The sequence below is a fragment of the Accipiter gentilis genome, chromosome Z (assembly GCF_929443795.1).
Source record: "Accipiter gentilis chromosome Z, bAccGen1.1, whole genome shotgun sequence".
NCBI lineage: Eukaryota > Metazoa > Chordata > Aves > Accipitriformes > Accipitridae > Astur > Astur gentilis.
Window position 1 is genome coordinate 85,344,285 of NC_064919.1, and position 20,833 is coordinate 85,365,117.

General features: G+C 44.8%; 2 protein-coding genes across 11 annotated transcripts in view; one reads left to right on the plus strand and one right to left on the minus strand.

The window, feature by feature from the left end:
• Positions 1-3,105, plus strand: part of KATNAL2 (katanin catalytic subunit A1 like 2) — a 31,402-nt gene extending 28,297 nt beyond the window's left edge. For 4 of the 6 annotated variants that reach the window (XM_049796085.1, XM_049796086.1, XM_049796084.1 and 1 more), the window contains 3 exons: positions 706-868; positions 1,839-1,941; positions 2,270-3,103. In XM_049796085.1, the coding sequence (XP_049652042.1) occupies positions 706-868; positions 1,839-1,941; positions 2,270-2,409 (406 nt within the window). In that variant the 3' untranslated portion in view covers positions 2,410-3,103. Of the gene's footprint in view, positions 1-705; positions 869-1,838; positions 1,942-2,269 lie in introns of all 6 variants that reach the window. The other 2 variants (XM_049796080.1, XM_049796081.1) reach the window with 1 other exon arrangement.
• Positions 3,106-3,123: 18 nt separating this feature from the next.
• On the minus strand, positions 3,124-19,727 carry HDHD2 (haloacid dehalogenase like hydrolase domain containing 2). 5 transcript variants are annotated; one of them, XM_049796100.1, is made up of 7 exons: positions 19,691-19,727; positions 16,846-16,947; positions 13,995-14,203; positions 11,452-11,536; positions 6,576-6,792; positions 6,123-6,186; positions 3,124-5,111 (listed from the first exon to the last, which is right to left on the minus strand). In XM_049796100.1, the coding sequence occupies exons 2-7, from the start codon at positions 16,944-16,946 to the stop codon at positions 5,008-5,010; spliced, it is 780 nt and encodes a 259-aa protein (XP_049652057.1). In that variant the 5' UTR covers position 16,947; positions 19,691-19,727; the 3' UTR covers positions 3,124-5,007. The 5 variants fall into 5 exon arrangements, with proteins under 5 accessions (XP_049652057.1, XP_049652056.1, XP_049652058.1 ...); XM_049796099.1 differs by having other exon boundaries at positions 16,846-16,951; XM_049796101.1 differs by lacking the exon at positions 19,691-19,727 and adding an exon at positions 19,457-19,679.
• Between the last annotated feature and the right edge of the window lie 1,106 nt (positions 19,728-20,833).

Here is a 20,833-nt window from a genome sequence, read left to right on the forward strand (position 1 = left end):
TTTTTCTTTCAAGCTTCCTTTGTTCATCACAAGCAAGTAAAAATGAAGAATAGTCCCAATCTTTTGTATTTTATCTTTTTTGTTTGTTTTGTTTTGACAAAACACCTCTGTTGGTGTTGATGTTGACAGCATCATGGTTTCTTGGCTCACTGACCCATTTATCCAGCCTGTCCATCCTTCACATGATCCTTTTATGGGGATATTTTCCTTTGTGGTTGTATTATTTGTAATTTGTATTGCAGGAGCAGTCTCGGATCAACATCTTGTTCTGCCATAAACATGGCCCTCGCATCTGAGACCTTCGGTCTGTATTTTATACCTACTGAGCATCCCTTACAAAGTAGCAGTTAATTAGTCCTGACAGTGCCCCAGACAGACAATTTGTAGTGTCTCCTTAATAGCAAAGGGAGAAAGGGAGAGGTTGTTACTGATGAGACACACTGCAGATGAGTACCAGCGCCAGGGAAGATAACTACAACTTGTGATTGTTATTGTTAAGCCTCATTGTCACAAGCCAGCATATTGCTAACATGCTGAACAGGAATACACTGGATAATTAATACTTTTTTTGTTTGTTTCCAAAATTAGGTTGACACAGTTACAAGTGAGGTTGAAAAATGTCAGTCCCTGCAGTGAGGAGCTTGCTGTCAACACCACGTCTCCGCAACGAGATGCGCTGAGACGATTCCTCTCCTTTGCTTTCAGGGAGTTAGATTCTGCCATGCTGCGGCGGTTGGAGAAGAGGATTTTGGTTGACCTCCCAAGTAAAGAGGCACGGCGGGTGATGATCCAGCACTGGCTGCCCCCTCTGAGCAAGAGCGGAGGCGTGGAGCTGAGAACGGATCTGGACTACAGCTTGCTGGGCCAGGTGAGACAAAACTGCAGCAGGGACAATGCCCGCTTAGTGCTTGAGGTCTTTCTGGGTGGGAACCGTAAGCAAGAGTGACACACATCACCCACAGCGGTGGGATTATGTTGTGGCAGAAGAGGTCCGAAGCGGAGGATTGGAACGGCACCTCCGTATACACCAATTGTGACGTACAGAGCCGGGGGAAGGACCGCAGCTCAGTTTGAGGCTCCAGCGAGACACGGGGCTGAGCATTTCACAGGCACGTACCTGGCCATGGAAATCACTGGTTTCAAGCAGCTTTGCTTGCAAAATGGTGTATTCTGATCCTCTGTTGGGCCAACTTTTCAGCCTTAAATACAGGGAGACTTCCAGCAACAGTATATTTTATCACTCTTCTCAGCAGGCTGGGAGCACTTCCAATTCATCGGGGTAATGAACAGTTAATTGTGTAGGGAAGGTTTGTCACAGCTCCACTGCTGCGGGAGAAAAGAGCATTTAGACAGTGAAGAGATTCACTAAATAGCAGGCTTTCTTCATTTAGCCCTTTGTCGCATCCTGAATTCTTTGAAAATATCTAACAGCTTACCCAGTTGGCCCTTTTTACGTCCGTTCACAGAGACAATACTGCTCAGTTTTTGTTTCATCAATGTTAATGGGAAATGTAGTTATTTTATTAACAGAAAAGCTGGGAACAGACACAGAAAGGCAGGTTTTATTTGGCCTACAGAAAGTTGCCCTACAGAAGGAAAACGTCCAGTATTTTCCTTGCTCCTACAAGGTACTGTGGGCACTCAAGAACAAGCAATGTAAGTTGAGGGGAGGGTACACATAAAAATATGTATGTGTGTATATATATATGCATATAAATATATTTCAGACAGGAACAGACTTTACAAATATTTTATATAAATATATATGCTTGTAAATGCCATTCCTGTCCAATTTGTAAGGCTATAAGCTGCAACGTATCATTCTAATCCCGTTACAGGAAACAGATGGGTACTCTGGCTCAGACATAAAACTCGTGTGCAAGGAAGCAGCCATGAGACCAGTGAGGAAAATCTTCGATGCTCTTGAAAATCATCAGCCAGGTACCACAGCTCTGAGAAGAGAATCTTATCTGGGAAATGCTGATGATCTGCTGTAGCTCTAGAAATTATAATGTTAACCCCAGCAGGTGGAGCTCTGTTATCTGCTTAGGAAAGTTTTAAACTGTATATCTCTAAAGCATCTACCTAAGCTAACATTTCTGAAAACCAGGCCTTTTTTTAAAGCTGTCAGTATCTGTGCACCAATATGAATTTTTCTTTATCTCACTAGGTTTATTCTGTTATTTTTGTATATTAAGTGTTGCATTAGGCAGGGACATAAAAGAATGTCTTTTGGTAATAGTAACAGTATTTAATCAATTCTCTTTAGGTAACAGTAACTTACCCGTGATCCGATTAGACACGATCACAACAGCAGATTTCCTGGATGTGATTGCCCATACCAAGCCATCAGCAAAGAATCTAAGCCAGAAGTACACAGCTTGGCAGAGAGAATTTGAGTCAGTTTGACAAGAAAAAAAACCCAAAGATTGAAAATTTCCAAGACTTTTGCAATCCAAAATGGCATCACCTTGCCTCCAAAGGATCAAACAGTGATGGGGAAGGAAGTGCTGTTGTTTCCGGGAAAGAGAATGCAGTGAGAAATGTCAGAGGGAAATCTTCACTTTCAAAATTTAATGGGGATGGGGGCAGTGTTTGGGTATTTTTTTATTAGCCATTTTCAATGACCACTCAAAAAACATTCTTCATGGAAATAATGTAATGGTAGTTGCTATGTAATGAAGACTCCAGCCTTAATTTTATGTATAAAGACTTAAGAGATTGCTTGCTTGTCAGTCTTTATTCATGATTGTTGTTTACAGATTTGGGGTAGAAGAACTGGAGCAGAAATCTTGTTAAGAAGTTAGATGATTAGTGTGACTCACTAGAGCATCACAATCAGTGCAGCTTTACCAGCAAAGACCTCTGCCCTTTCTAATGAAACGTAAGTGACTGCCTCCAGTGAAATCCAGGACCTTAGCAGTGGTCCTTGTAAATTTGGTTAGTTTGTCATCGTTTTCAGCTGACATCAAAGCCTTGATGTGCCAAATGTATTACTTTCCAGTTGGTTTGGGGTATTTCCAAGGTGGAAAAGGCAAGGAATTAGAGGAACTTGGGAGACATTGTAGAAAATCAGCAGCTTTAGGCTAATCTAACTAGAAACTGGATTGGTGGTTACCCACTTGTTTGCAGCCAGCCATAAAATGCAAATGGTGAGTCTTTGCAGCACAGTGGTAAATACAAGCTGGGAGACTTTTCTGCTTATAAACACGGCCATGTGTCCTGCAATCTTTTAAACAGAAATTCTAATCAGTCATGTTTTTAGGCTCTCAGCTCTCACTGCTGCCTCTCTCTTACCTTCCCTCTTGCTTGCCAAGAGAGTTAGTTACCCTCTTTGCAGTTCTCTGTGTTCTCCTTGCATGGGCTTGTCCGCAGCTGCTTTTCTAAGTACGTACCACAGTCTTGCACGCTTTCCAGCACACTCTGGGACCTCTGAAGCACCGACGGTCTCTTTGTCTTCCAGCATCAGTCACGTTGTCAGAAGCCTTTACGGGAAATGTCTTCACGGGATTTTGCTAATAGATCTCTTGCCTCCTGAACCTGATTCTGACTACGGGCCAAAGCCCTCCCTGATGTACTCCAGGCAGAAACCAACCCAGGTTCAGAATTGTTGGCATGAACGCTAGATGTGTGAATTTATTCAAAACTGTAGGTTATAATTTATGAAGGCACACAAACAGTATCTAAAGACAGCTTTTGTTCCTGGGGGTTTTACTGTTCCTACTGTGTTTCTACTACAAAGTCTACTCTGTCCACACATTCTGTCTCGGACAGTGATTAAATCTGAATGAAGGCAACCACCCACCAAGTGAGACTGCAGATAGATGCTCTTTCATGTAAGGAGAGCTTCCCATTCGTTCATCACAATGATTTTTCTTAACAAGAACGAGCATGGCTCATTAACACAAAACTGTATTTTCAATAAGGTCACTATTCCAGTAATGTATAATTACAATCTAATAATTTAACACTCAGGAGCACTGTAAAACAACTGTAAAGGACTTTGATTATTACAGTTTGCAAATGGACCAGAAAAGCTATTTACCATCATTACAAAGTTGGTTCATATTGGGGGATTTAGCACATAGGAGAAGCACTGCATACTACAGAATTAAATTTCATTTTACAGCTCTACTAACCAACTGTGTAAAAACTGGAATCTGTCCCCATGGCTTGTAAAGGATTTTTCCCATAACATTAAAAAGAAACAAAAAAACCCCCAACAATAGTGAAATTTTGCAACTGTAGCATTAATAGGACCCTGCTGAAGTCTAATTTTAAAAATTCACAGTCTCTAAGGCTTTTAATACCAGATTTTTGTTTCTGTACCATTCTTTTTAATAACAGCATCTAATTAAAACATCTGTAAAATGCTGACAGTTTTAATTTTATGTAAAATTTGAAAAACAAAACCACAATCTGCTCTAATGAGAGGAAAGATATCAACAGTAGTTATTATTAAACAATGGTGATATTTTAATTTAAAAGTCACTTCTAAATGTGCATAATGTCTACCTTTAAATTACAGCAGAGCAGAGGCATGCTCAGTGAAATCACTACAGGCTGACTAAGGCTCTGCCGTTAGTCTTTGAGCTTTATTTACTTGACTATTTCCAGTGGTTTTTTTCAGTTTAGCTTATTCAGCAGAAGAATGTGACACCTTCCAGACAGGGCTTTGCATCAGTTATTTCTTGAAAACTGAAAATAAACAGAACTCTCTGCCACGTTCCCTACATTGCTCAGGAAAGCAGCTGTGGTGGTTGTAGCCTTTCTGTCTCACCTGCTGGGTGTCCGCGGTCCCTCATCACATCCTCGTGAAACTACTACAGGAAAGGGGCTTTTCCGGGACCTACACTCCTCTTCTGCCCTTTCACAACTCAAGTGGAAGGAGCTTATGGCTAGGTTTCTGATGCAATGCATGCACTGATCCTGTGACCTTAATTTTTGAAGCAAGAGGAAAGGAAATGATGCAAGACCGATGTTTCTTCAAGCTAACTCTTCCCTTTCTCATAGCAGATGCTCTAGGATGTGTTCCACTGCCTCTGGGAAATTCTCACAGGTTAAGTAAGGAGCCGGATTGATTTTGTCTTCATCCGCTGGTCGATATTTACCTGTAACAGATTTGCAAAAAGATGTATTTACCAGGCTCCTTTGAGTATCCTTTTTTCCCCTGAAAATTCCAGTCCCTCCTTGGATCAGTAACAACCAGACACAGTAGGAGAACTGCTCATCTGAGGTTTTCTTGCAACAAACATCCCCCAAGTCTTCCCTAAACAAATACTGAGCCTTACTGCAGATTCCTCCAGGAGCAGCTCTGGTTCAAAATCAGTGTTACCTATGCACTACGCACTCACTGACTCTTCAGGTATTTTTGTTGTAGGTTCTTGAAATAATAATGTTACCATCTTCCCTTCGGGCTTTTATGAGGAAGAGTACGATTACTTGCTTTCATTTTCAACATGGTCTGTGCGATGCAAGCAGCTGCCACCTCAGAAAGACCTTACCCAGTCCATGGTGCCATCAGTAACATTGATAATACCTGTCAGTCCCCTAAGGTTCCACTTTTGTCTGAAGCAAAATGACTTTTATAATTACCAGTGTAATTACCAGGGAATATCACCAGAGTTCCTGAATGATCAGGGGTTACATTGCTGTGACTGATTTTGGCAATCAAAGATGTCACAGTAACAGTTCTCTCTGTTCTTTGATTAGTGCTCAGGATTTTAGAGTCATTAGAGCAAAAAATTCACACCTACAAGATCAGCCACCCCCATCTATTACTTTATATCATCCTGCTATCAGTTCTGGGTCTGTGCTCTAGCCTTGTTGTCAGAACGTTAAATGTAACAGCCTATCCAGACTTAATTGCAGTCTACTGCTTGCCAGGCTGCCACGCTGCAGCCGAGGAAATGTATCTGATCTGCTGCATTCACCCCAAAATGCATGGGGCGATGGACTTGGGGTCTCCCAGCAGCCCCTCGGTGTAACAAACCGCAGGAGCAGCAGGCCTCTACAAAGCACCAGGGCTCAGAGTGTACCTTTGCTTTGGCACGGGGGCTGCCAGTACCACATCACTGAATGCACCACTATCTCCCGAAATGACCGCTCCATCAAGTACTTACCGGTCCTCACCAAAATCCCACGCATGCCTGCGTTCTGGGCGCCACCAACATCATCCCTGCAGTCCTGGGGCAGAACAGGAGATCCACTGGTTAGTGGTCACAGACACTATTTGTTAACGAGTTTTTTCATGACATTCTCTGCTTTGCACATCACTAACCAGCCACTTAAAAGCAGCTACACGGAGCCAAATTGTTTAGCTGCCTATTAGACAAACTGTCACAGGAATGATTTACTACGTGCTTTTTGCCTGACCGAACAGCAACTGAAGTAAGAGAACTAACCCCATGGACTACACATTAAATCCTGCCAGTTTTGATGGTTCGATTTTCACCTCTCATTTAATCCCAGCACTTTCAGAAACATCAAGTTCGTGGCATTTGGGAGGCACCACACGCGGTGGAGATAAGCACTACGTTAACGGGCAGGTGATAAGGTATTTGGTCCCCACATACGTCACCAATCATGACGGCCTCCTCCGGGACACAGCCAGTCCCCCGCAGAGCTTCTAAGAAGAAGGTTTTCTCCGGCTTCCCCACCACTGTCGCTTTGGTGTCTGTCGCGTATTCCAGCCCAGCTACAAAAGGTCCGGGTCCCAGAGCCAAGCCATCTTTCTTCTTGAAGTATCTGGCTTTATGTATAGCTATAAGAGGAGCCCCATCCAAAATCAACCTAAAGAATGAATGAAGAAGAAAGTACAACAATTACATTTAAAACCCTCAATATTTGCAGCTGAAGGCCTGAACTGGCTTTCATTTGAGTTGATGACACTGACTCTCATGAAGCCCCAAATCACAATGCAAGCTAGCATTCATTTGGGGAGTTAAATAAACTTCCTTCCTTTCTTTTCCCCAGAAACAGCTAATAAAACAAATCCCCCAAATAAAGAATTTATTATCTTGAGGATTTTAACAGGTAACTATTTTTAAATCCTGTCTCTCTCTCTCATGCGCTTAGGTCCATTACTTTCAGCAGCCTCACTTTTCACTAAGGCAAACATCCTAACATTAGAACCCATCTGATTTCCCCATGCAAATATTTTAAAATACATTAACCACGGGTAGTGGCTGGAGGTAGCAGTTTGATGGCCACAGTCTTAATCTCCTTGCCTGGACTGAGAACACAGCGGTGCTTTCAGGCTGCTGCTGCCAGGAAATCTGCAGCCCAGCAGTTCTTGGGGCTGTTGGTGTCACCTGTAACAGCCAAACAGCTACGTGTATACATCAGAGACGGGTGTTCAGGTGAGTCCCAAGCAGAAGGTGAATCACTTTACCTTAACTTTATATTTTAACATTGGAGGAATTACAGTAACAAGTTACACGAAAAGGCACAAAGATATTAGACGCATTCATGTCCCACCGAATTCCCCAGTTAACAGTGCTATTACTGAGCCTTTTAGAAACAAAGCTGGATTTGGGCTCCTTGCTGTTGGGAACCAAAAATTCCAGATAGTTCAAAGCAATGAGTCACCAGATTCCAAACACTTGGCACAGCACCTGGGAAGCGAGTGCAGTGGTGGTCGGACAGACTGGGAACTGCTCCCTGCCAACAGCTGAGATCCTCCCACCTTCCACGGGCCCGTTTCTGCCCCTCCTCGGGGTTCCACAGACAGCATCTCTGCCTGACAGTCAACCTACCTGTTAAAAACCTGCACAGAACACAGGATTGTCTGGAGAGGGTGGAAAAATGGAAGGGAAGAAGTAATTAAGAAACTGCTGTTAATCCACCAACCTCAGTCAGCGCCTCCTTAGCCTCGCTACCCTGTCACCCCTGTCGATCCACTTGAGGTCTGCTTGAGGGCTCCTGTCTAACGCTCGCCTTGTAAAACCCTTGTGGCAGCGAGCGTGTCTCATTAGTGCGCACAGTGCCTGAACAGCGGACCCATGACAGCAAAGTAATAAACGGGAGTTTAAGAGGGCTTGCTTTCACAGCATCTGGACCTAATCTTTGATTCTTCCATTTCTGTTACCTGCCTTGTAGCTTTTCCTTACGGCAGACACATCAGCTACCTGTCCTGCAGCAAAGGGAAGCCTGTGTAGCTGCTGCACTACAGGAATCCTCTTGGTGCTACCAAGCACAGCAACTTTACTGCAGTCCACCCCCTCCCCAGCCTCAGTTTCAGTGCAACAAAAGCTCTCCAGACAGGATCTATAAAAGTTGAGGTAATGACTGCCAAACGCTTCCCATTCGATTTTACAGCACCTTCTGCAGGTACCGAAGCGACTCCACTCTAGCAAAGCTGGGGGACAGAGGAGAAACATTGGCTGTTATCTTCAGGGCAGAAAGGAGGATTTCTATTCCTCTTAACCCTGCCTGATTTACCAAAAAACGCCTTTAAGAAAACAAACAAAAATCTTGCTTTGCCCCTTCACTGCCTTTCTGGAGCTCTGCTGTGGCTCTGCTCAAAGAGGCTGGCCTAGGTGAATTGTATGCTCCTTCGAGGACGTCTCCTCCTTCCCACATGTTTGCAGAGCAGCCTGGGTACTCTGAGCAGTACATAAATGATAATATTTCATTTCACTTAATTATCACAAAACGCTTCTAGTGAAATCAATGCCTTCCAAAGCAAGCTCAACAAGAAGAGAGCTGGCATGTGTATCTGTGAGCAGCCAGATATGTTCACGATGGGAGGATGCCTCTAGGATACAGAAAAATTTAATTTGACAGCAGCACCACAACCACTTACATTCAGCAGTTTGCAGGAAAGATCTCACCTGAGAGAATTCCTTTAAACGCAGCATCAAAATCCCATGTATACAAAAAGAGAAATTTAGTCTCAGTCACTTCAAATGGTGCCTAGAGAACGGCCTTACTCTGCATATCTCATTTTGGGACTCATATTGGGTTAGATTTACCTAACCTAATGTTGGATATCAACTGCGTAGTTGCCTACCAGATAATTAGTCAGCCTGGGCTCTTCACAGTCAGTGGAGAGGAAAAAGCACTTCTAGGGCACAGTTCAACTGTCCTATTTTAAGCACCACTAGGGGACAAATGAACGATGCCTCACAGGCACCTCCTCTCTCCCTCGGGAGCCCAGGTCACCAGCTCAGATACAGGCATCGGCACTGTAGATACCTGCATTTAATCAGATTCACCTTAAAGTTTTGCTGCGAGCAATGCAAATCCCAAGTGACTTAATCATCTGAGCAGTAAAGGACAAGGAACGCGGGCACGGCACAAGGCTTGAGAAGAAGAGAATGTGGCCAATAGTAAGAACTTCCATTAGACCAAACAAAACTGACACCAGCAAAACAGTTTACCCTCAATAGAGGGCTGGGGGAAAAACCCAGAACAAGTCAGTGAGATGTTAAAGATCAGACAGAGCCCATCCTAGGGCCTCTGCCCAGCCTGAAACACAGGACCAGGAAAAGACCGGGCAAATCCAGGACAGATTCACAGAGGATGAATGAAATCTTCCTCCAGGCAGACAAGTCAGCCGAGCAGCTAGGAATGCATCTGCACAAGGCAAGGTGATCTGAAGGACTCTGCTCCATACTCAGCTGCACCACCCAGACAGCCCTGGATATAGGATGCTCAGGCAGCACAGGCTCCATGCTACCCCCGAATACATCTCTCTTCGGCAGCAAGGCCATGCCGTGCCCACTGCAAGGGACTGGATTTGGCCTTCAGCACCTTCCTTCCATCACCAGAGCTAGTGTCCAATTCTGTGTTTAATGCAAAAAAAACCAAATCCAGCCTGGGACAACCTCGCCCACCTCCACAGGGCCAGTTCTGCAGGCTTTCCTCTGTGTGCTGGCCTGGGGAAGCCTGGAGTCCTCAGGGACTCTGAATGTGATGATTGGTTTCTTGCTGCGAGTGTTCCAGTCTCCAGCCTGAGGCAGCTAACGACTATCATTCAACAGCTAATACATTCGTGACAGAAATATCAATAAATAAAATGATGTAAGCACTGGAATACATAATGGTTTAAGTTCATGCAGTTGTGAAATTAGAGTCCACTCATGAGTGCGCTGTAAAACTCTAAAATCAATGCCATCATTGGCAACATGCACTAATGACACTGCCCAAGAATCAGTTTGGGTCAATACATGTTATGACGACACAGAATTGGCATGCAGATAAGGATAGCATTGGCTTCCTACTCCAAGGAGCCTCTGTAAGACACTGGTGAGCAGTAATTGATACTCCCTCCTCAGATTTAGTGGTCATAAAGACAGATTAAGGGGCTTGAGATCAGGTTTTTTTCAAATTCCAAGGTGAAAAATTGTGTGCTAGCCATCACCTCATAAGCAAAGAGTAGAAAGGACTGATTGCATGTATTGCAGCACGGCATGGAGTTACCCAGCATGTGATGAGATGTCCTCTTTGGCTCTGAGACAGCACTAAAGTCGGTTACCAGCTGCCCACGGGGGTTAGCACTCCCACAGCTGGGAGTGGGTACTCCTCCTCCGTTACAAGGCCAGGCCAACCAGCTCGCCCCAAACCGCTGTGGAAAGACAGCGGGCTCAGAGACCTCCCAGTGAAATGAAAGGGAGGCACGGCAGGCTCTGTTGGGGTGCACGGTAAGGGGCATGTTCAGATGACCCTTGTCTGCGCGTTTCACAACAGACAAAAGGCACATCACCGGGGCTAAACTCAGCAACAGGCCTGTGTTCAAGTCTTTGAAGTTCAAGTTAAAATCAAGAGTGCTGTGCTGAGCTAGAACTAGAGAGGACACATGACTGTGCACCTCTGCACATACTATTGCATCCTCGCTCGTGTACAGTCACAGATAAATTTTATCTGATTTACCCCTTAATCAACACACAAAACAAAGAGCTTTAGAAATAAGAACACCGGATCAGATCCATAGTTGATCTAGCCCAGCATATTGTGCTGGGCATTCCTGAACACAAAATGCTTCAGAAGATACTGCTAGAAATCCTGCACTAGGTAGGTAAGGAATAATCTGCCCTAAATACTGGATTTCCTTCCTTATAATATTTGAGCTCCAAAGGCCAAGGTTTGAACATAGAAGCTGTCTCCTAAATACTTCCCAACATCCTTGGTTTTGTGTATTCCTTTTGAAGCATTGCTAACTTTTTCACCTCAATGACAACCATGACTGTACTTGTGTAGTTTACTTATAGACTGAAAGCTATGAAAACCAGGGCTGGACTGCCTGAAGTTCATGGTTAAGGCCCCAAACCCACCAAGGTTAGTGGCGCTCTCTCAGACACGGAGGAAGACACAATAATCACGCTATGTAACTGTGACATTGCTACCACCCTCTTTTCCCCATACGAGAAGGATTTCCTCACACATGTGGAGGTACAGAGCCCAGCACAAGACAGCCGCCACTCAAAAAGCCTCGAGGGGCTGACTTACCGAAACGCTCTGTTCATCATCTCATAGTGAAAGTGCTCAGGAGCCAGTCCTACCACCACTGCATTGGGGTCATCAGTGGCTATCCCTGGAAAATCAAAACATGACTCTGAGCGAACAGAATTTTCTTCATACTTAGCAGTACACAGTCAACAAATGCAATGAATCACTTTACAGCAAAAACGAGCATTTTCTGACACATACACATCACGTAGGCTAGTTTTATGTCTTTTAGAAATGAAGAAAGTGTCTGTGGAAAAGGTGGTGTTCTATCCAGACTCTGCTATCCTTCACAACGAACACAACTCTGCAGCTGGATAGCCTTAACAGCGACTGTTGAACAGTGATTCTCTCATTGCCCCCACTGAAATGCAGCAGACCACACAAATCACTTTTTTAACTGAATGACTTTCTGTTATCTGAGAATCCCATTCTGCATATATTTATCTACTTTGTAAGACAGTAAAGCAGGAAGATTGGTGAATTCCATCCAGTTTTTCTATTCCCCCTAGTCACAGAAAACTCCACTTAGGGTATAAAGCTTGACTGTTGTTCTATGTATCAGTCTGGTTATGACGGCAAAGATGGTATTGCAGCATGACCTAGAAGCTGTTACACTAGATTAGTTTTGGCTCTTCTGGAAGGTCTTTTTTTTTTAAATGTGGATTAGTCTCCTCAAGAACAGCTTGCACCTCCTTTGTCCTGCACTGCTCCGGAGGAGCATGGCTGTTTTTACATGGCAGTGCCACCTCTGAACAGAACCAGCAATGAAAGCAGAGTAGCATCTACAGGAGAAACACGAGTACCAGAGAGTTTTGTTTATGACAGGTTAAGTTACCAGCTGCATCCTGCACTTGCTGGGGTTTTTTTCTGCCTTCACACAGCATATCCTCTACACCTTTACTGGGACAACTAGAGCTCCTGGGTCTCCAGAGAGTGTCATCGCAGCCTGCTGGCTGATGTCTCCTGCCGTGTGTCCTTCAGTTAGCTCAGACAGCAAAATGTACACTCAGAGATGCCATGTGGATTTGTGAAACCACCCAAAGGCATCTGGGTCCTTTAACCAAGAATGGATTACATTCATCCATCTGTGACCAACTTTATAGAGAGATGAGCCAAGAATAGTTTGATAGCAGCCATTAAAAGGAATTTAAAGCATTCTCCATTGTACTTAAATGTTTCAAGAGCAGCACTGACAGAATGTAAGCCAAACCGCTCACAGCAAAAAGAAACAGAACAATCACAAATAATGCCACCAATGTACCCTGCTATATCTCTCTTTGCTGTCTTTTACAAAATTAGCATCAGCTACTGTAAAACTGATGGAAAGATCCCAAATACATGGAGATTAAACTGATTTAAATGCCTTCAGTGAAATAGCTGCTGTCTCTGCTGTTTCCGACCCAAGAAAGCCTTCCCGAGAACACAAATACAGAATATTGCTGGGGGCATATTTCTCTGGATCCGATGTTAGGCAGAACAGATTATCAGGTTTCATTGCTCTCAGAGCCCACAGAGGCTTCTCCTGTACACTTATCTCTTTCTGAAGATTACTGACTAGACTATGGCACTAAAATTTAACAGGAAATGTCTAGCTCCCAGGAAGATTAGAACCTACTTAAATTACACAGCCACAAGGATTTCAATTCATAAGGCAAGGGACAGGGAGCACTGGCAAGCCATCCACATTTTTGCTGCCTTTAAGTGAAAGACTGAATATACAATATATGGTTTTCAACTCTGAGTATGTTAAAAATGTGGGTACCTTCACTACTGTTGAAACAACGATGTGGTTAAGTCAAGGACTAACTGTCCTAGCTTCAGGCACCTGCCAGACATGTCCAAGTTAGAATTTATCATTTTCTATCCCTCTTACTGTCAAGGGAGGGAAATGGGAACATCTGAAAGTAAAGCAAGTTTTAACCAGGACTTTAGAGATGACAATCTAGAGAAGTCAGGGTGATGAGCCTTCTGTCACCAATTAAGGTATCAAAGTACATGGAGTGAGACCTAGATGTTCAATACAAGATAAGTAACAATACCTAGAGATCTTACATTTAATAATAATCTATTAAGGGAAAATAGCCTCCTGCATACGTCTACACACTGGCTTTTCAGCTCTTCACAAGCAAACCTCTGTGCAATATGTGAGGGAAACCTGATTTCCAACAAGTTGACACATCCTTGCTGTAAAACAAATCAGCACTGGTAAGTGCAATAAATCCCCAATGATCTAGTGAGAAGTATTAGTCTTTTTTTTTTTTTTTACACTGGAAATTAATAAAAAGTATTGAGTTTTACCTAAATTGCTGACTATTTGAAGGCTTTGGCTGCCATTTCCACTACTCCTCAAGAAGCTACGACTTCAGACTGTTGAATGTTAATTTAAAAAGAAGAAAGGACCTTTATGACTCTGGAGAGTTCCAACATTTCAGGTTTCATCATGGCTAGTGGTATATATATGATTGTCATTATACAAAACAGAGAGCACTATGTTTCCTTAGTTGTCCAGTAACATCCACCGTGCTGTTTTCTGACCACCTCACCTGTGAAATCAGGCAGGGCCTTATCATCCACCAGGAGGAGAGGCCGCACCTGCCTTTGCTCCAGAAGATTTCTGGCTGCTGTCAGAGATGTGAAGATCTCATTTTCTGCAATGTCAAACCCCAGTTTTGTCAGCCTCTCCAGCAGGTCTCTCTTGCACTCCTTTGTTGTGTTCGTCACAAATCGAATGGTAACTGGAGCGCTGCGCAGCCTGATGAATGAAGAGCAAAGGCAAATTGGCCACAGCATCCTTCTATTTACACACTCGAACGTCTCTTTGGGACTGAAAAAAGACCGTTTGTCTAAATGCTGCAGATGAAAAGACTGTATACATCCCAGAGTACTGGTGCCACACAAGAACCGTGAGATTCTTAACTTCTGTGGACTGGAGGACAATGTGGAACAGATGGCAAGAATTATAGCTACCAGAACAAGACCAAGTCTCCCCTGCTTCGCTTCTACCAGGAAAAGTCTGGAGGAAAATGGTGACTCCAAACTCCATCTTCACAGCAGTAGCAAACACATCTATGATCAACAACAACTAGTTTGAAAAGCCTTTTAATTCAAACTAGAAAATAAACCAGCCCTGTGTTCTGGATCAACAGCATCCTGAACCAAAATAAATAAACAAAAGAACCTTGTTGCTAAATTAATATATTGAACTCCACATGCCGGGTGAATTTCACAGCAGCTGTGGCTCATTCAGAGATGCAGGATGCTCTAGGAGACTGTGTTACCTGTGTGGCAATTTTATGTCAGCTTTTGCAGCCATTTCTCCCTTTACTGAGGAACACCAATATCACATAAAACCACATTATTGCCCTACACTGACAGTACATGCTACCAAACAATCAAATAATTTTAAGTGAGAATTTCAATGGCGTTCCCTTTAATTACTCCCCCACCATCACTTTCTCTGTTTGTTGCTATAGAAACAAACTCTGGCACGGGGACTGCATGGAGAACATCAGGATAAAGTTGGTCAACGCTGGAGACTTGCTTGCACCTGCCACTTCTTTCTCTTGTTTGTCAGATATGCTGACCCTTCACAAGTATGAACTGGTAAAAAACTCCCCTGGTTGCTAATAAAATAAAAATTCATGTTTGGAGTTTTTTCCTATGGACCTCAGTACTGAGAAGTAACCCTAAAAATGGAATCTATCCATTTATTCCCTAAGCAAGCTGCATGCCAATCATTTCAGCTTCTCTTTAGGAAGTCCAATGACATGGATTAGCAGAAAAGAGCACAAGAAAACATTTTTTTCAAACCTCTAAGCAAAAAGACCTGGCTGTTCCTTGCAGTGAAATGACACCTGCTCTCCATACCTGTGACAGCAGGCTGAAGCTGACAAACAGCACCAGATTCTCTGCACCTTATCCCTTCGCTAACCCCCTCCCTTGCCGAAGCCAGGACAGGGCCTGCCTGAGCAAGGCTCAGTAGGAATCAAGGAGAAGAGAAGACAAAAGACAATCAGTGGCTTTAGAAAACAGTTTGTCTTCTGATTCTACAGAATCTATTTCTTCTGTCCAGTCTAACGCCTGGGGGTTTGGACGTGAGGAGCAGACAGGACAGATCTCAACAGCATCACCGCTTCATATAGATACGGATTTTTGAGAACGCTGACTCTCACCTGGCACAAGTTCTCCCTGCATCATGAAACACCAAGCAGACACGGTCCGGTGAATTAAAAGGTAATGAATGAGTACCCAATGCTTTAGTAGTTTTTACTTCCTTGCAATTTTACATCTTTAGGAGATAATTATTGCCACAGAATTATTTGTGAAAAGAAATGCAGATTTTCCTAATCCCTCTGTGAACTTTTCCTCGGAGCAACAGTCTAGCTTTATAAAAATCTAAGGAGACAATACAACTCCAGTAAAAACTTCTCATCCTTAATTCAACCCTATTCCTCTCCTCTGATTAATTCTTTTTGTCCCAGCATCTTAAGGTGTCCTCCCTCCCTCACCACGATAGAATACATCACTTTGTGTTTTTCTTCACCCATTGCAAGATGTCTTCTCCAGGAAAAGTGTCATAACACAGTACAAAGGTCCCTGGCGTGGCATATCCTATTTTGCCACTGACTCAGCCAAATCAAGTCATTTTACTATGCCTCAGTTTCTTTAGGAACCCTTTCATCAGAAGAGAAAGAGGTACTTAACTCTCCTGCTTAATAATGTGTTGAAATTCCTACAAAAGGTGGGCTGTATTATCAAATGTTTCTCCAACTAAAAAATGATTGAGGTTGTTTACCTAGCAGAAAGAAACTTTAAAAATAATAAAGCAAAGCCTTGGCTGAAAGACCAAATTAAATGAGAACTCTGCAAAGGATGCCTTGCTCACCAGGCCAAGCTATTCTTTCTGTAATTCCACTCCATCTCACCACAGCCCTAAGGGCTCATGCGTACAATCAGGTTTCTGTAGTTAAACAAAGCACAGAGGAACAGCTCAGCTGAAGTGACTTAGGTGTACATAGGGTAATTCAGATTAATTTAACTACTTTCCACTTTGGTTAAGGCTGCAATCCCGTATGAATTAGCCAAAACATTCTGAATATTAAGTCTTCTTCTACCTAAAAAAGACTTAGATAAGACCTAGACAGCAACTTAGGAAAGCTGCAGGGGCTCAGGTGATACATGGCAACTTTTCAGTATCTAGGCCCTTTGCTGATTTCTCTTGGTATTAATACAGGTATAAATAAAAGCAGAATTTGGCCACATATTTGCTCATCGACAACAGCATAAAAAGGCAGAAGCTTCAGGCCCATTTACTTAAAGAAGAGTCGTTGTGCAAACAGCGCTGATATAACCGCTGATATAACCTATCAGAGGAAATCGAAAAAGGTAGCTTGCCTTTTAAGAGCTTCCTGCGCGCCTGGCACAGCTGAGTCTTCAATGTGAAGTGTGCCGCTGAGATCCACCAAGACAGTTTTCAGCGCACGCCGAGCTGCCATCCTTCCTTCCCCAGGGAAAAGACAAATAAATGAAACAACAAAAAACTGGTTAGCAGACAATGGATAATAAAAATAAGGAACTCAGTTAAGCGCCTCATTTGTGCCAAGCCCGGTATTACTCAGAACATTACTCGCAGTATTAAATGGGCCCCTTTAGACAGAGAAATAAAAGGCAGTGTTTAAAAAAAATACATAATTGATGGGGTGGTATTTTCCCAAAGACTTTATATATGGAAATCAGGTGCTATTTGGTTTTTAAGTGCCTTTATTTGTGCACGTCAAAAAATTCTCTAAACAACTAAGGCTGTTGAGAAGAGGATCATTAGGTCTGGTATTGCTGGTTCAAGGCCTCAGCAAGCACATTTCAGCAAGTCCCATTGACACCAGTGGCGCTGTTCAAGTAAAAATAAATATAATACTACTAAGCGATGACACAGTGCTCTGACTATAAAGCTCAAAATGCTCTGCAAAAGTGGATATTGTTAATTTTATTTTTGTAAGCAAGATCTAGGGTGATCTAGCTCACAACACAATTCAGATGCCCCAACTTTTAGCCTATTTGGTGGCTGACTACCTATGTGACAGCATGAATTTGCAGACTGTTAGCCTGGAAGCTTTCAGGGCTCACAGATATTCAGCACCCCAAAGGGTTACTCCCTCCTCTTGCAAAGGGGACAGTCAAGCAGTTTTTCTACAGCAAGCTTCTGTGTCACACAAATAGGTACATGAGACTCAGCCCAAAATAGAAGCCAGCATTCAAAGGGTAAAGGCACTGGGGAAGAAAACAGTGAGGTCATGTGCAAGTCATCTGGCTAAAAAGCTGTCTTCAGAAACTAGTACTTCTCATTTAAGTGTGCTGCAAGTGCTGTATTTTGCTCCACAAGCAAGTTTGCTGAGTTACTTCTTAGCAAACGTCCAATATGGAAGCTTTTCTCCTCTCTGTTAGACAATAATGACTATCTGATCTGTCATCACGATTTTATTCTGGAGCTGGTTTGATTACAGGCAGAACAAGTAACATGTATATACTTTTAAAAAACAGGCAGAGTAGTCAACACCATGATTAGAACCTGCCTTAATAAATTTAATTTTCTATCAGGACAGTTTTATCAATGATCAAGATCATGTGACCTTGATGTCTCAGGTACAAGACACACACAGAAAACTTTGAGATTCCACTTTCATTATTCCTGCTGGTTCCCCGCAATAAGAAAAAAAATATAAAAATGCTTATTTTATAGTATGTCTCTTCCTACACAGGCCAAGGTTAAATGTCTATGATACAAAGCTGATAACAGAACTCCTAAGGGAGCTTCATCAATTGTATGGGCAAAAGAGGGCACCAGGTTTCTAAGACACCTTCTCCGAGTAAAATACTTAGTGCAGACAAAGTGCCTGAACGGAATGGAATTTGCATGACTCCACATTATCTCCATGACAAAAAAACCTCTCCTCCCTCAGGCACTTCAACTCTGGCACAGGGAATTTTGGGAGCTGAGAGAGATTAAAAAGAGGACTGAAGAAGGTGCTATTATATAAATTCTCTAGCCAAAGACACATGACTGCAGAGCAACTGCACCGTGCCTGCATAGATAGCACAACTAAGGACAGGGACAGAATAACCTAGGTTAGCAGAAATGGGTTTTTTACTTCTTCCTCGTTTACCCTAGGTCTCCGTTGGTTCTCCTATTCCCAGTGTATTTATTGGGGTGGTATGAAAGTTATTTGCGGGACCAGTTTTCAGCACAGCTGACTTTAAGTATAAAGCTCATGGCCTAGCAAAAAAGTCCTAAAAAGCTTCAGTACCTCAGTTTTCGTAATCGCAGCCCAGCACATCAGGGGAACCTCACCTTCGTCCTGGCATTACAGCTACAGCAACAGGATGAAGCCATACGATAATTCAGGCTGGTCAGGACATAAGGGACCATCCAGTTCCACTCTCGCCTGGTCTTTGGCAGTCTAAGGGACCTACATGCCATACAGGGATGCAACAAGATGCTCACAACCTACGGGGAAAGAGGCCTTGGCCCCTTACGGGAAGGCTTGTAATGGCACAGAAGCGTTGGAGCCACGGAGGGGCTGCTCTCCACGGCAAAGGTGCCCGGCACTGCCCACACAGGCCCGGCCTCCCCCGGCTCCTCTTCCTCCTCTCCCCCAGACCCCACTGCAGGGCCACCCCACAGGGCCCCAGCGAAAGCCAGGCAGCCAAGCAGGAGCCCCTGAAGCCACTGACGAGCCCCAGGACAAGGCAGCAGAGCGGCCTGGGCCCGGGTCGGGCCGCGCTGAGGGGAGTGGGGCTGCGGGCTCCGGGGCCACCCACCCAGCCCCGCAGAGAGCCCAACACGGCTTCCCCCGCAGGCCTGCCGTTGCCCCCTGAGGAGCCGGGGGCAGCGAGTGCCTCCCTGCTCGCTGGGGAGCCCCGGGGCCGGTCCCCTGCCCCACAACGCCTTCGAGGACGGATGCCTTTCCCTCCCTCGCTATATTGGAAAGGGCACGAGGATACAACTAACCTCCACACCCCCCAGCCGAGGAAATGGTACGGCCTCTTTCCGCCAGTTTAAAACGGGCAGGTGGGCCGGTCCATTCTCTGGAGAGGGACTCTCCGAGCTCGCCCGGCTCCCCTTTCCCGTGAGGCGGATGGTACCGCCCGCCCGTTCACGCCCGAAGAAGTCGGGCGGGCGCACTCGGACGAGAGGGGAGGCCAGCGTGGCGGCTACAGCGGCGGCGCCCTCCCCGAGACTAACCTGCCTCCAGCCGCCCCTCCGGACTGCCCGCCTCCTCCTCGGCCCACCCCGCGGGGTCCTCGGCAGAGCCGGGGGTGCCCGACCGAGCGCCGGTTCCCTCCTAACCACCGGCGCCGCAGCCGCGGACCCGCGGCGGGCGCTCAGCCCTCAAAGGCCGGTGTCCCCCGCTGGGCTCCGGCAGTCGCCGACAGGCAGCGCGGCGGGCAGCCCGCGACGGGGGCCACGGCGGCGCTGAGGGGCAGAGGGCGCGCGGCGCCTCAGAGGAAAAGGCGGGAAGCGGCGGGAGCTGAGGCGGCTGAGGCCGAGGCCGGGGCCGGCTCTGCCGCCCGGAGCTGCAGGCTGAGGCGGGGTGAAGGAGGAGCTGGTGGGGCCCCCGGTTATCTGGGGGTGGTACGGCTTCCGTGCGCTTCCCGGCTGAAGCCGGCCAGCGGGGTGTTGGTGGAGGTTTGGAGGCTCATCTTGCTCCAGCCGCTCTGTTGGAGGGGTGTAACTGTAAGAAAACGTGCTTAGAGGCAATTGCGGTTTAAGGTGTTGCAGTTAGGATTTCATGAGAAATCAGTGAATTAATATGATCGACGTTCACAGTTTCAGATCGTGATGGTACATCAAAAAATCCAAGGTATATAAGATAGTACAATTCTGAATTCGTAACAGTGCAACCCAAGGTGATGTGTCAGAGCTAATTAAACGGAGTTTGAAATTAATTTATTCGTGTACAAACCCGTTGCCTTGTTACTTTTCCCTCCACCTGTCCCCATGCCCTTCAAAACCTTTAACAGTACAGCTATACAGAGTCAATCCTTTATTCTTGTCTGTATTTGCACTAAAAGCTCTGTGAAGTGTCCCACAAGCTTCGTTTTCCCCACACAGTCAGCTGCAACTGGTACCACCACACTGCAATCGACCGTCATGAAAGCGTCTAATGTTTACACACCCTTACTAGAACCAATTATTCTGCACTGGAAAGTCTCAGTCCTCATCCTGACCCGTAAAATGTTCTGGTTATTGTAATTTCTGTGGCAGGTACAAGTGATAAAGCTCTTTGTGGTTTGAAGTGACTACTGGAGCCCAGGCTACTTTGTACGTGGAGCTCTTTGCCAAGTGGAAGTTTTTTTTTGCACGTTCCCTGTTACTGAAGAGCCC

Excerpts from the sequence above, each read along its gene's own strand:
- HDHD2 (XM_049796100.1), bottom strand. The coding sequence starts at position 16,946 with ATGGCAGCTCGGCGTGCGCTGAAAACTGTCTTGGTGGATCTCAGCGGC. Across the intron at positions 14,204-16,845 it reads GCGCAGGAAGCTCTTAAAAG|GCTGCGCAGCGCTCCAGTTA; the intron begins GCAAGCTACCTT and ends TTCATTCATCAG. Across the intron at positions 6,793-11,451 it reads ATGATGAACAGAGCGTTTCG|GTTGATTTTGGATGGGGCTC; the intron begins GTAAGTCAGCCC and ends TTCATTCTTTAG.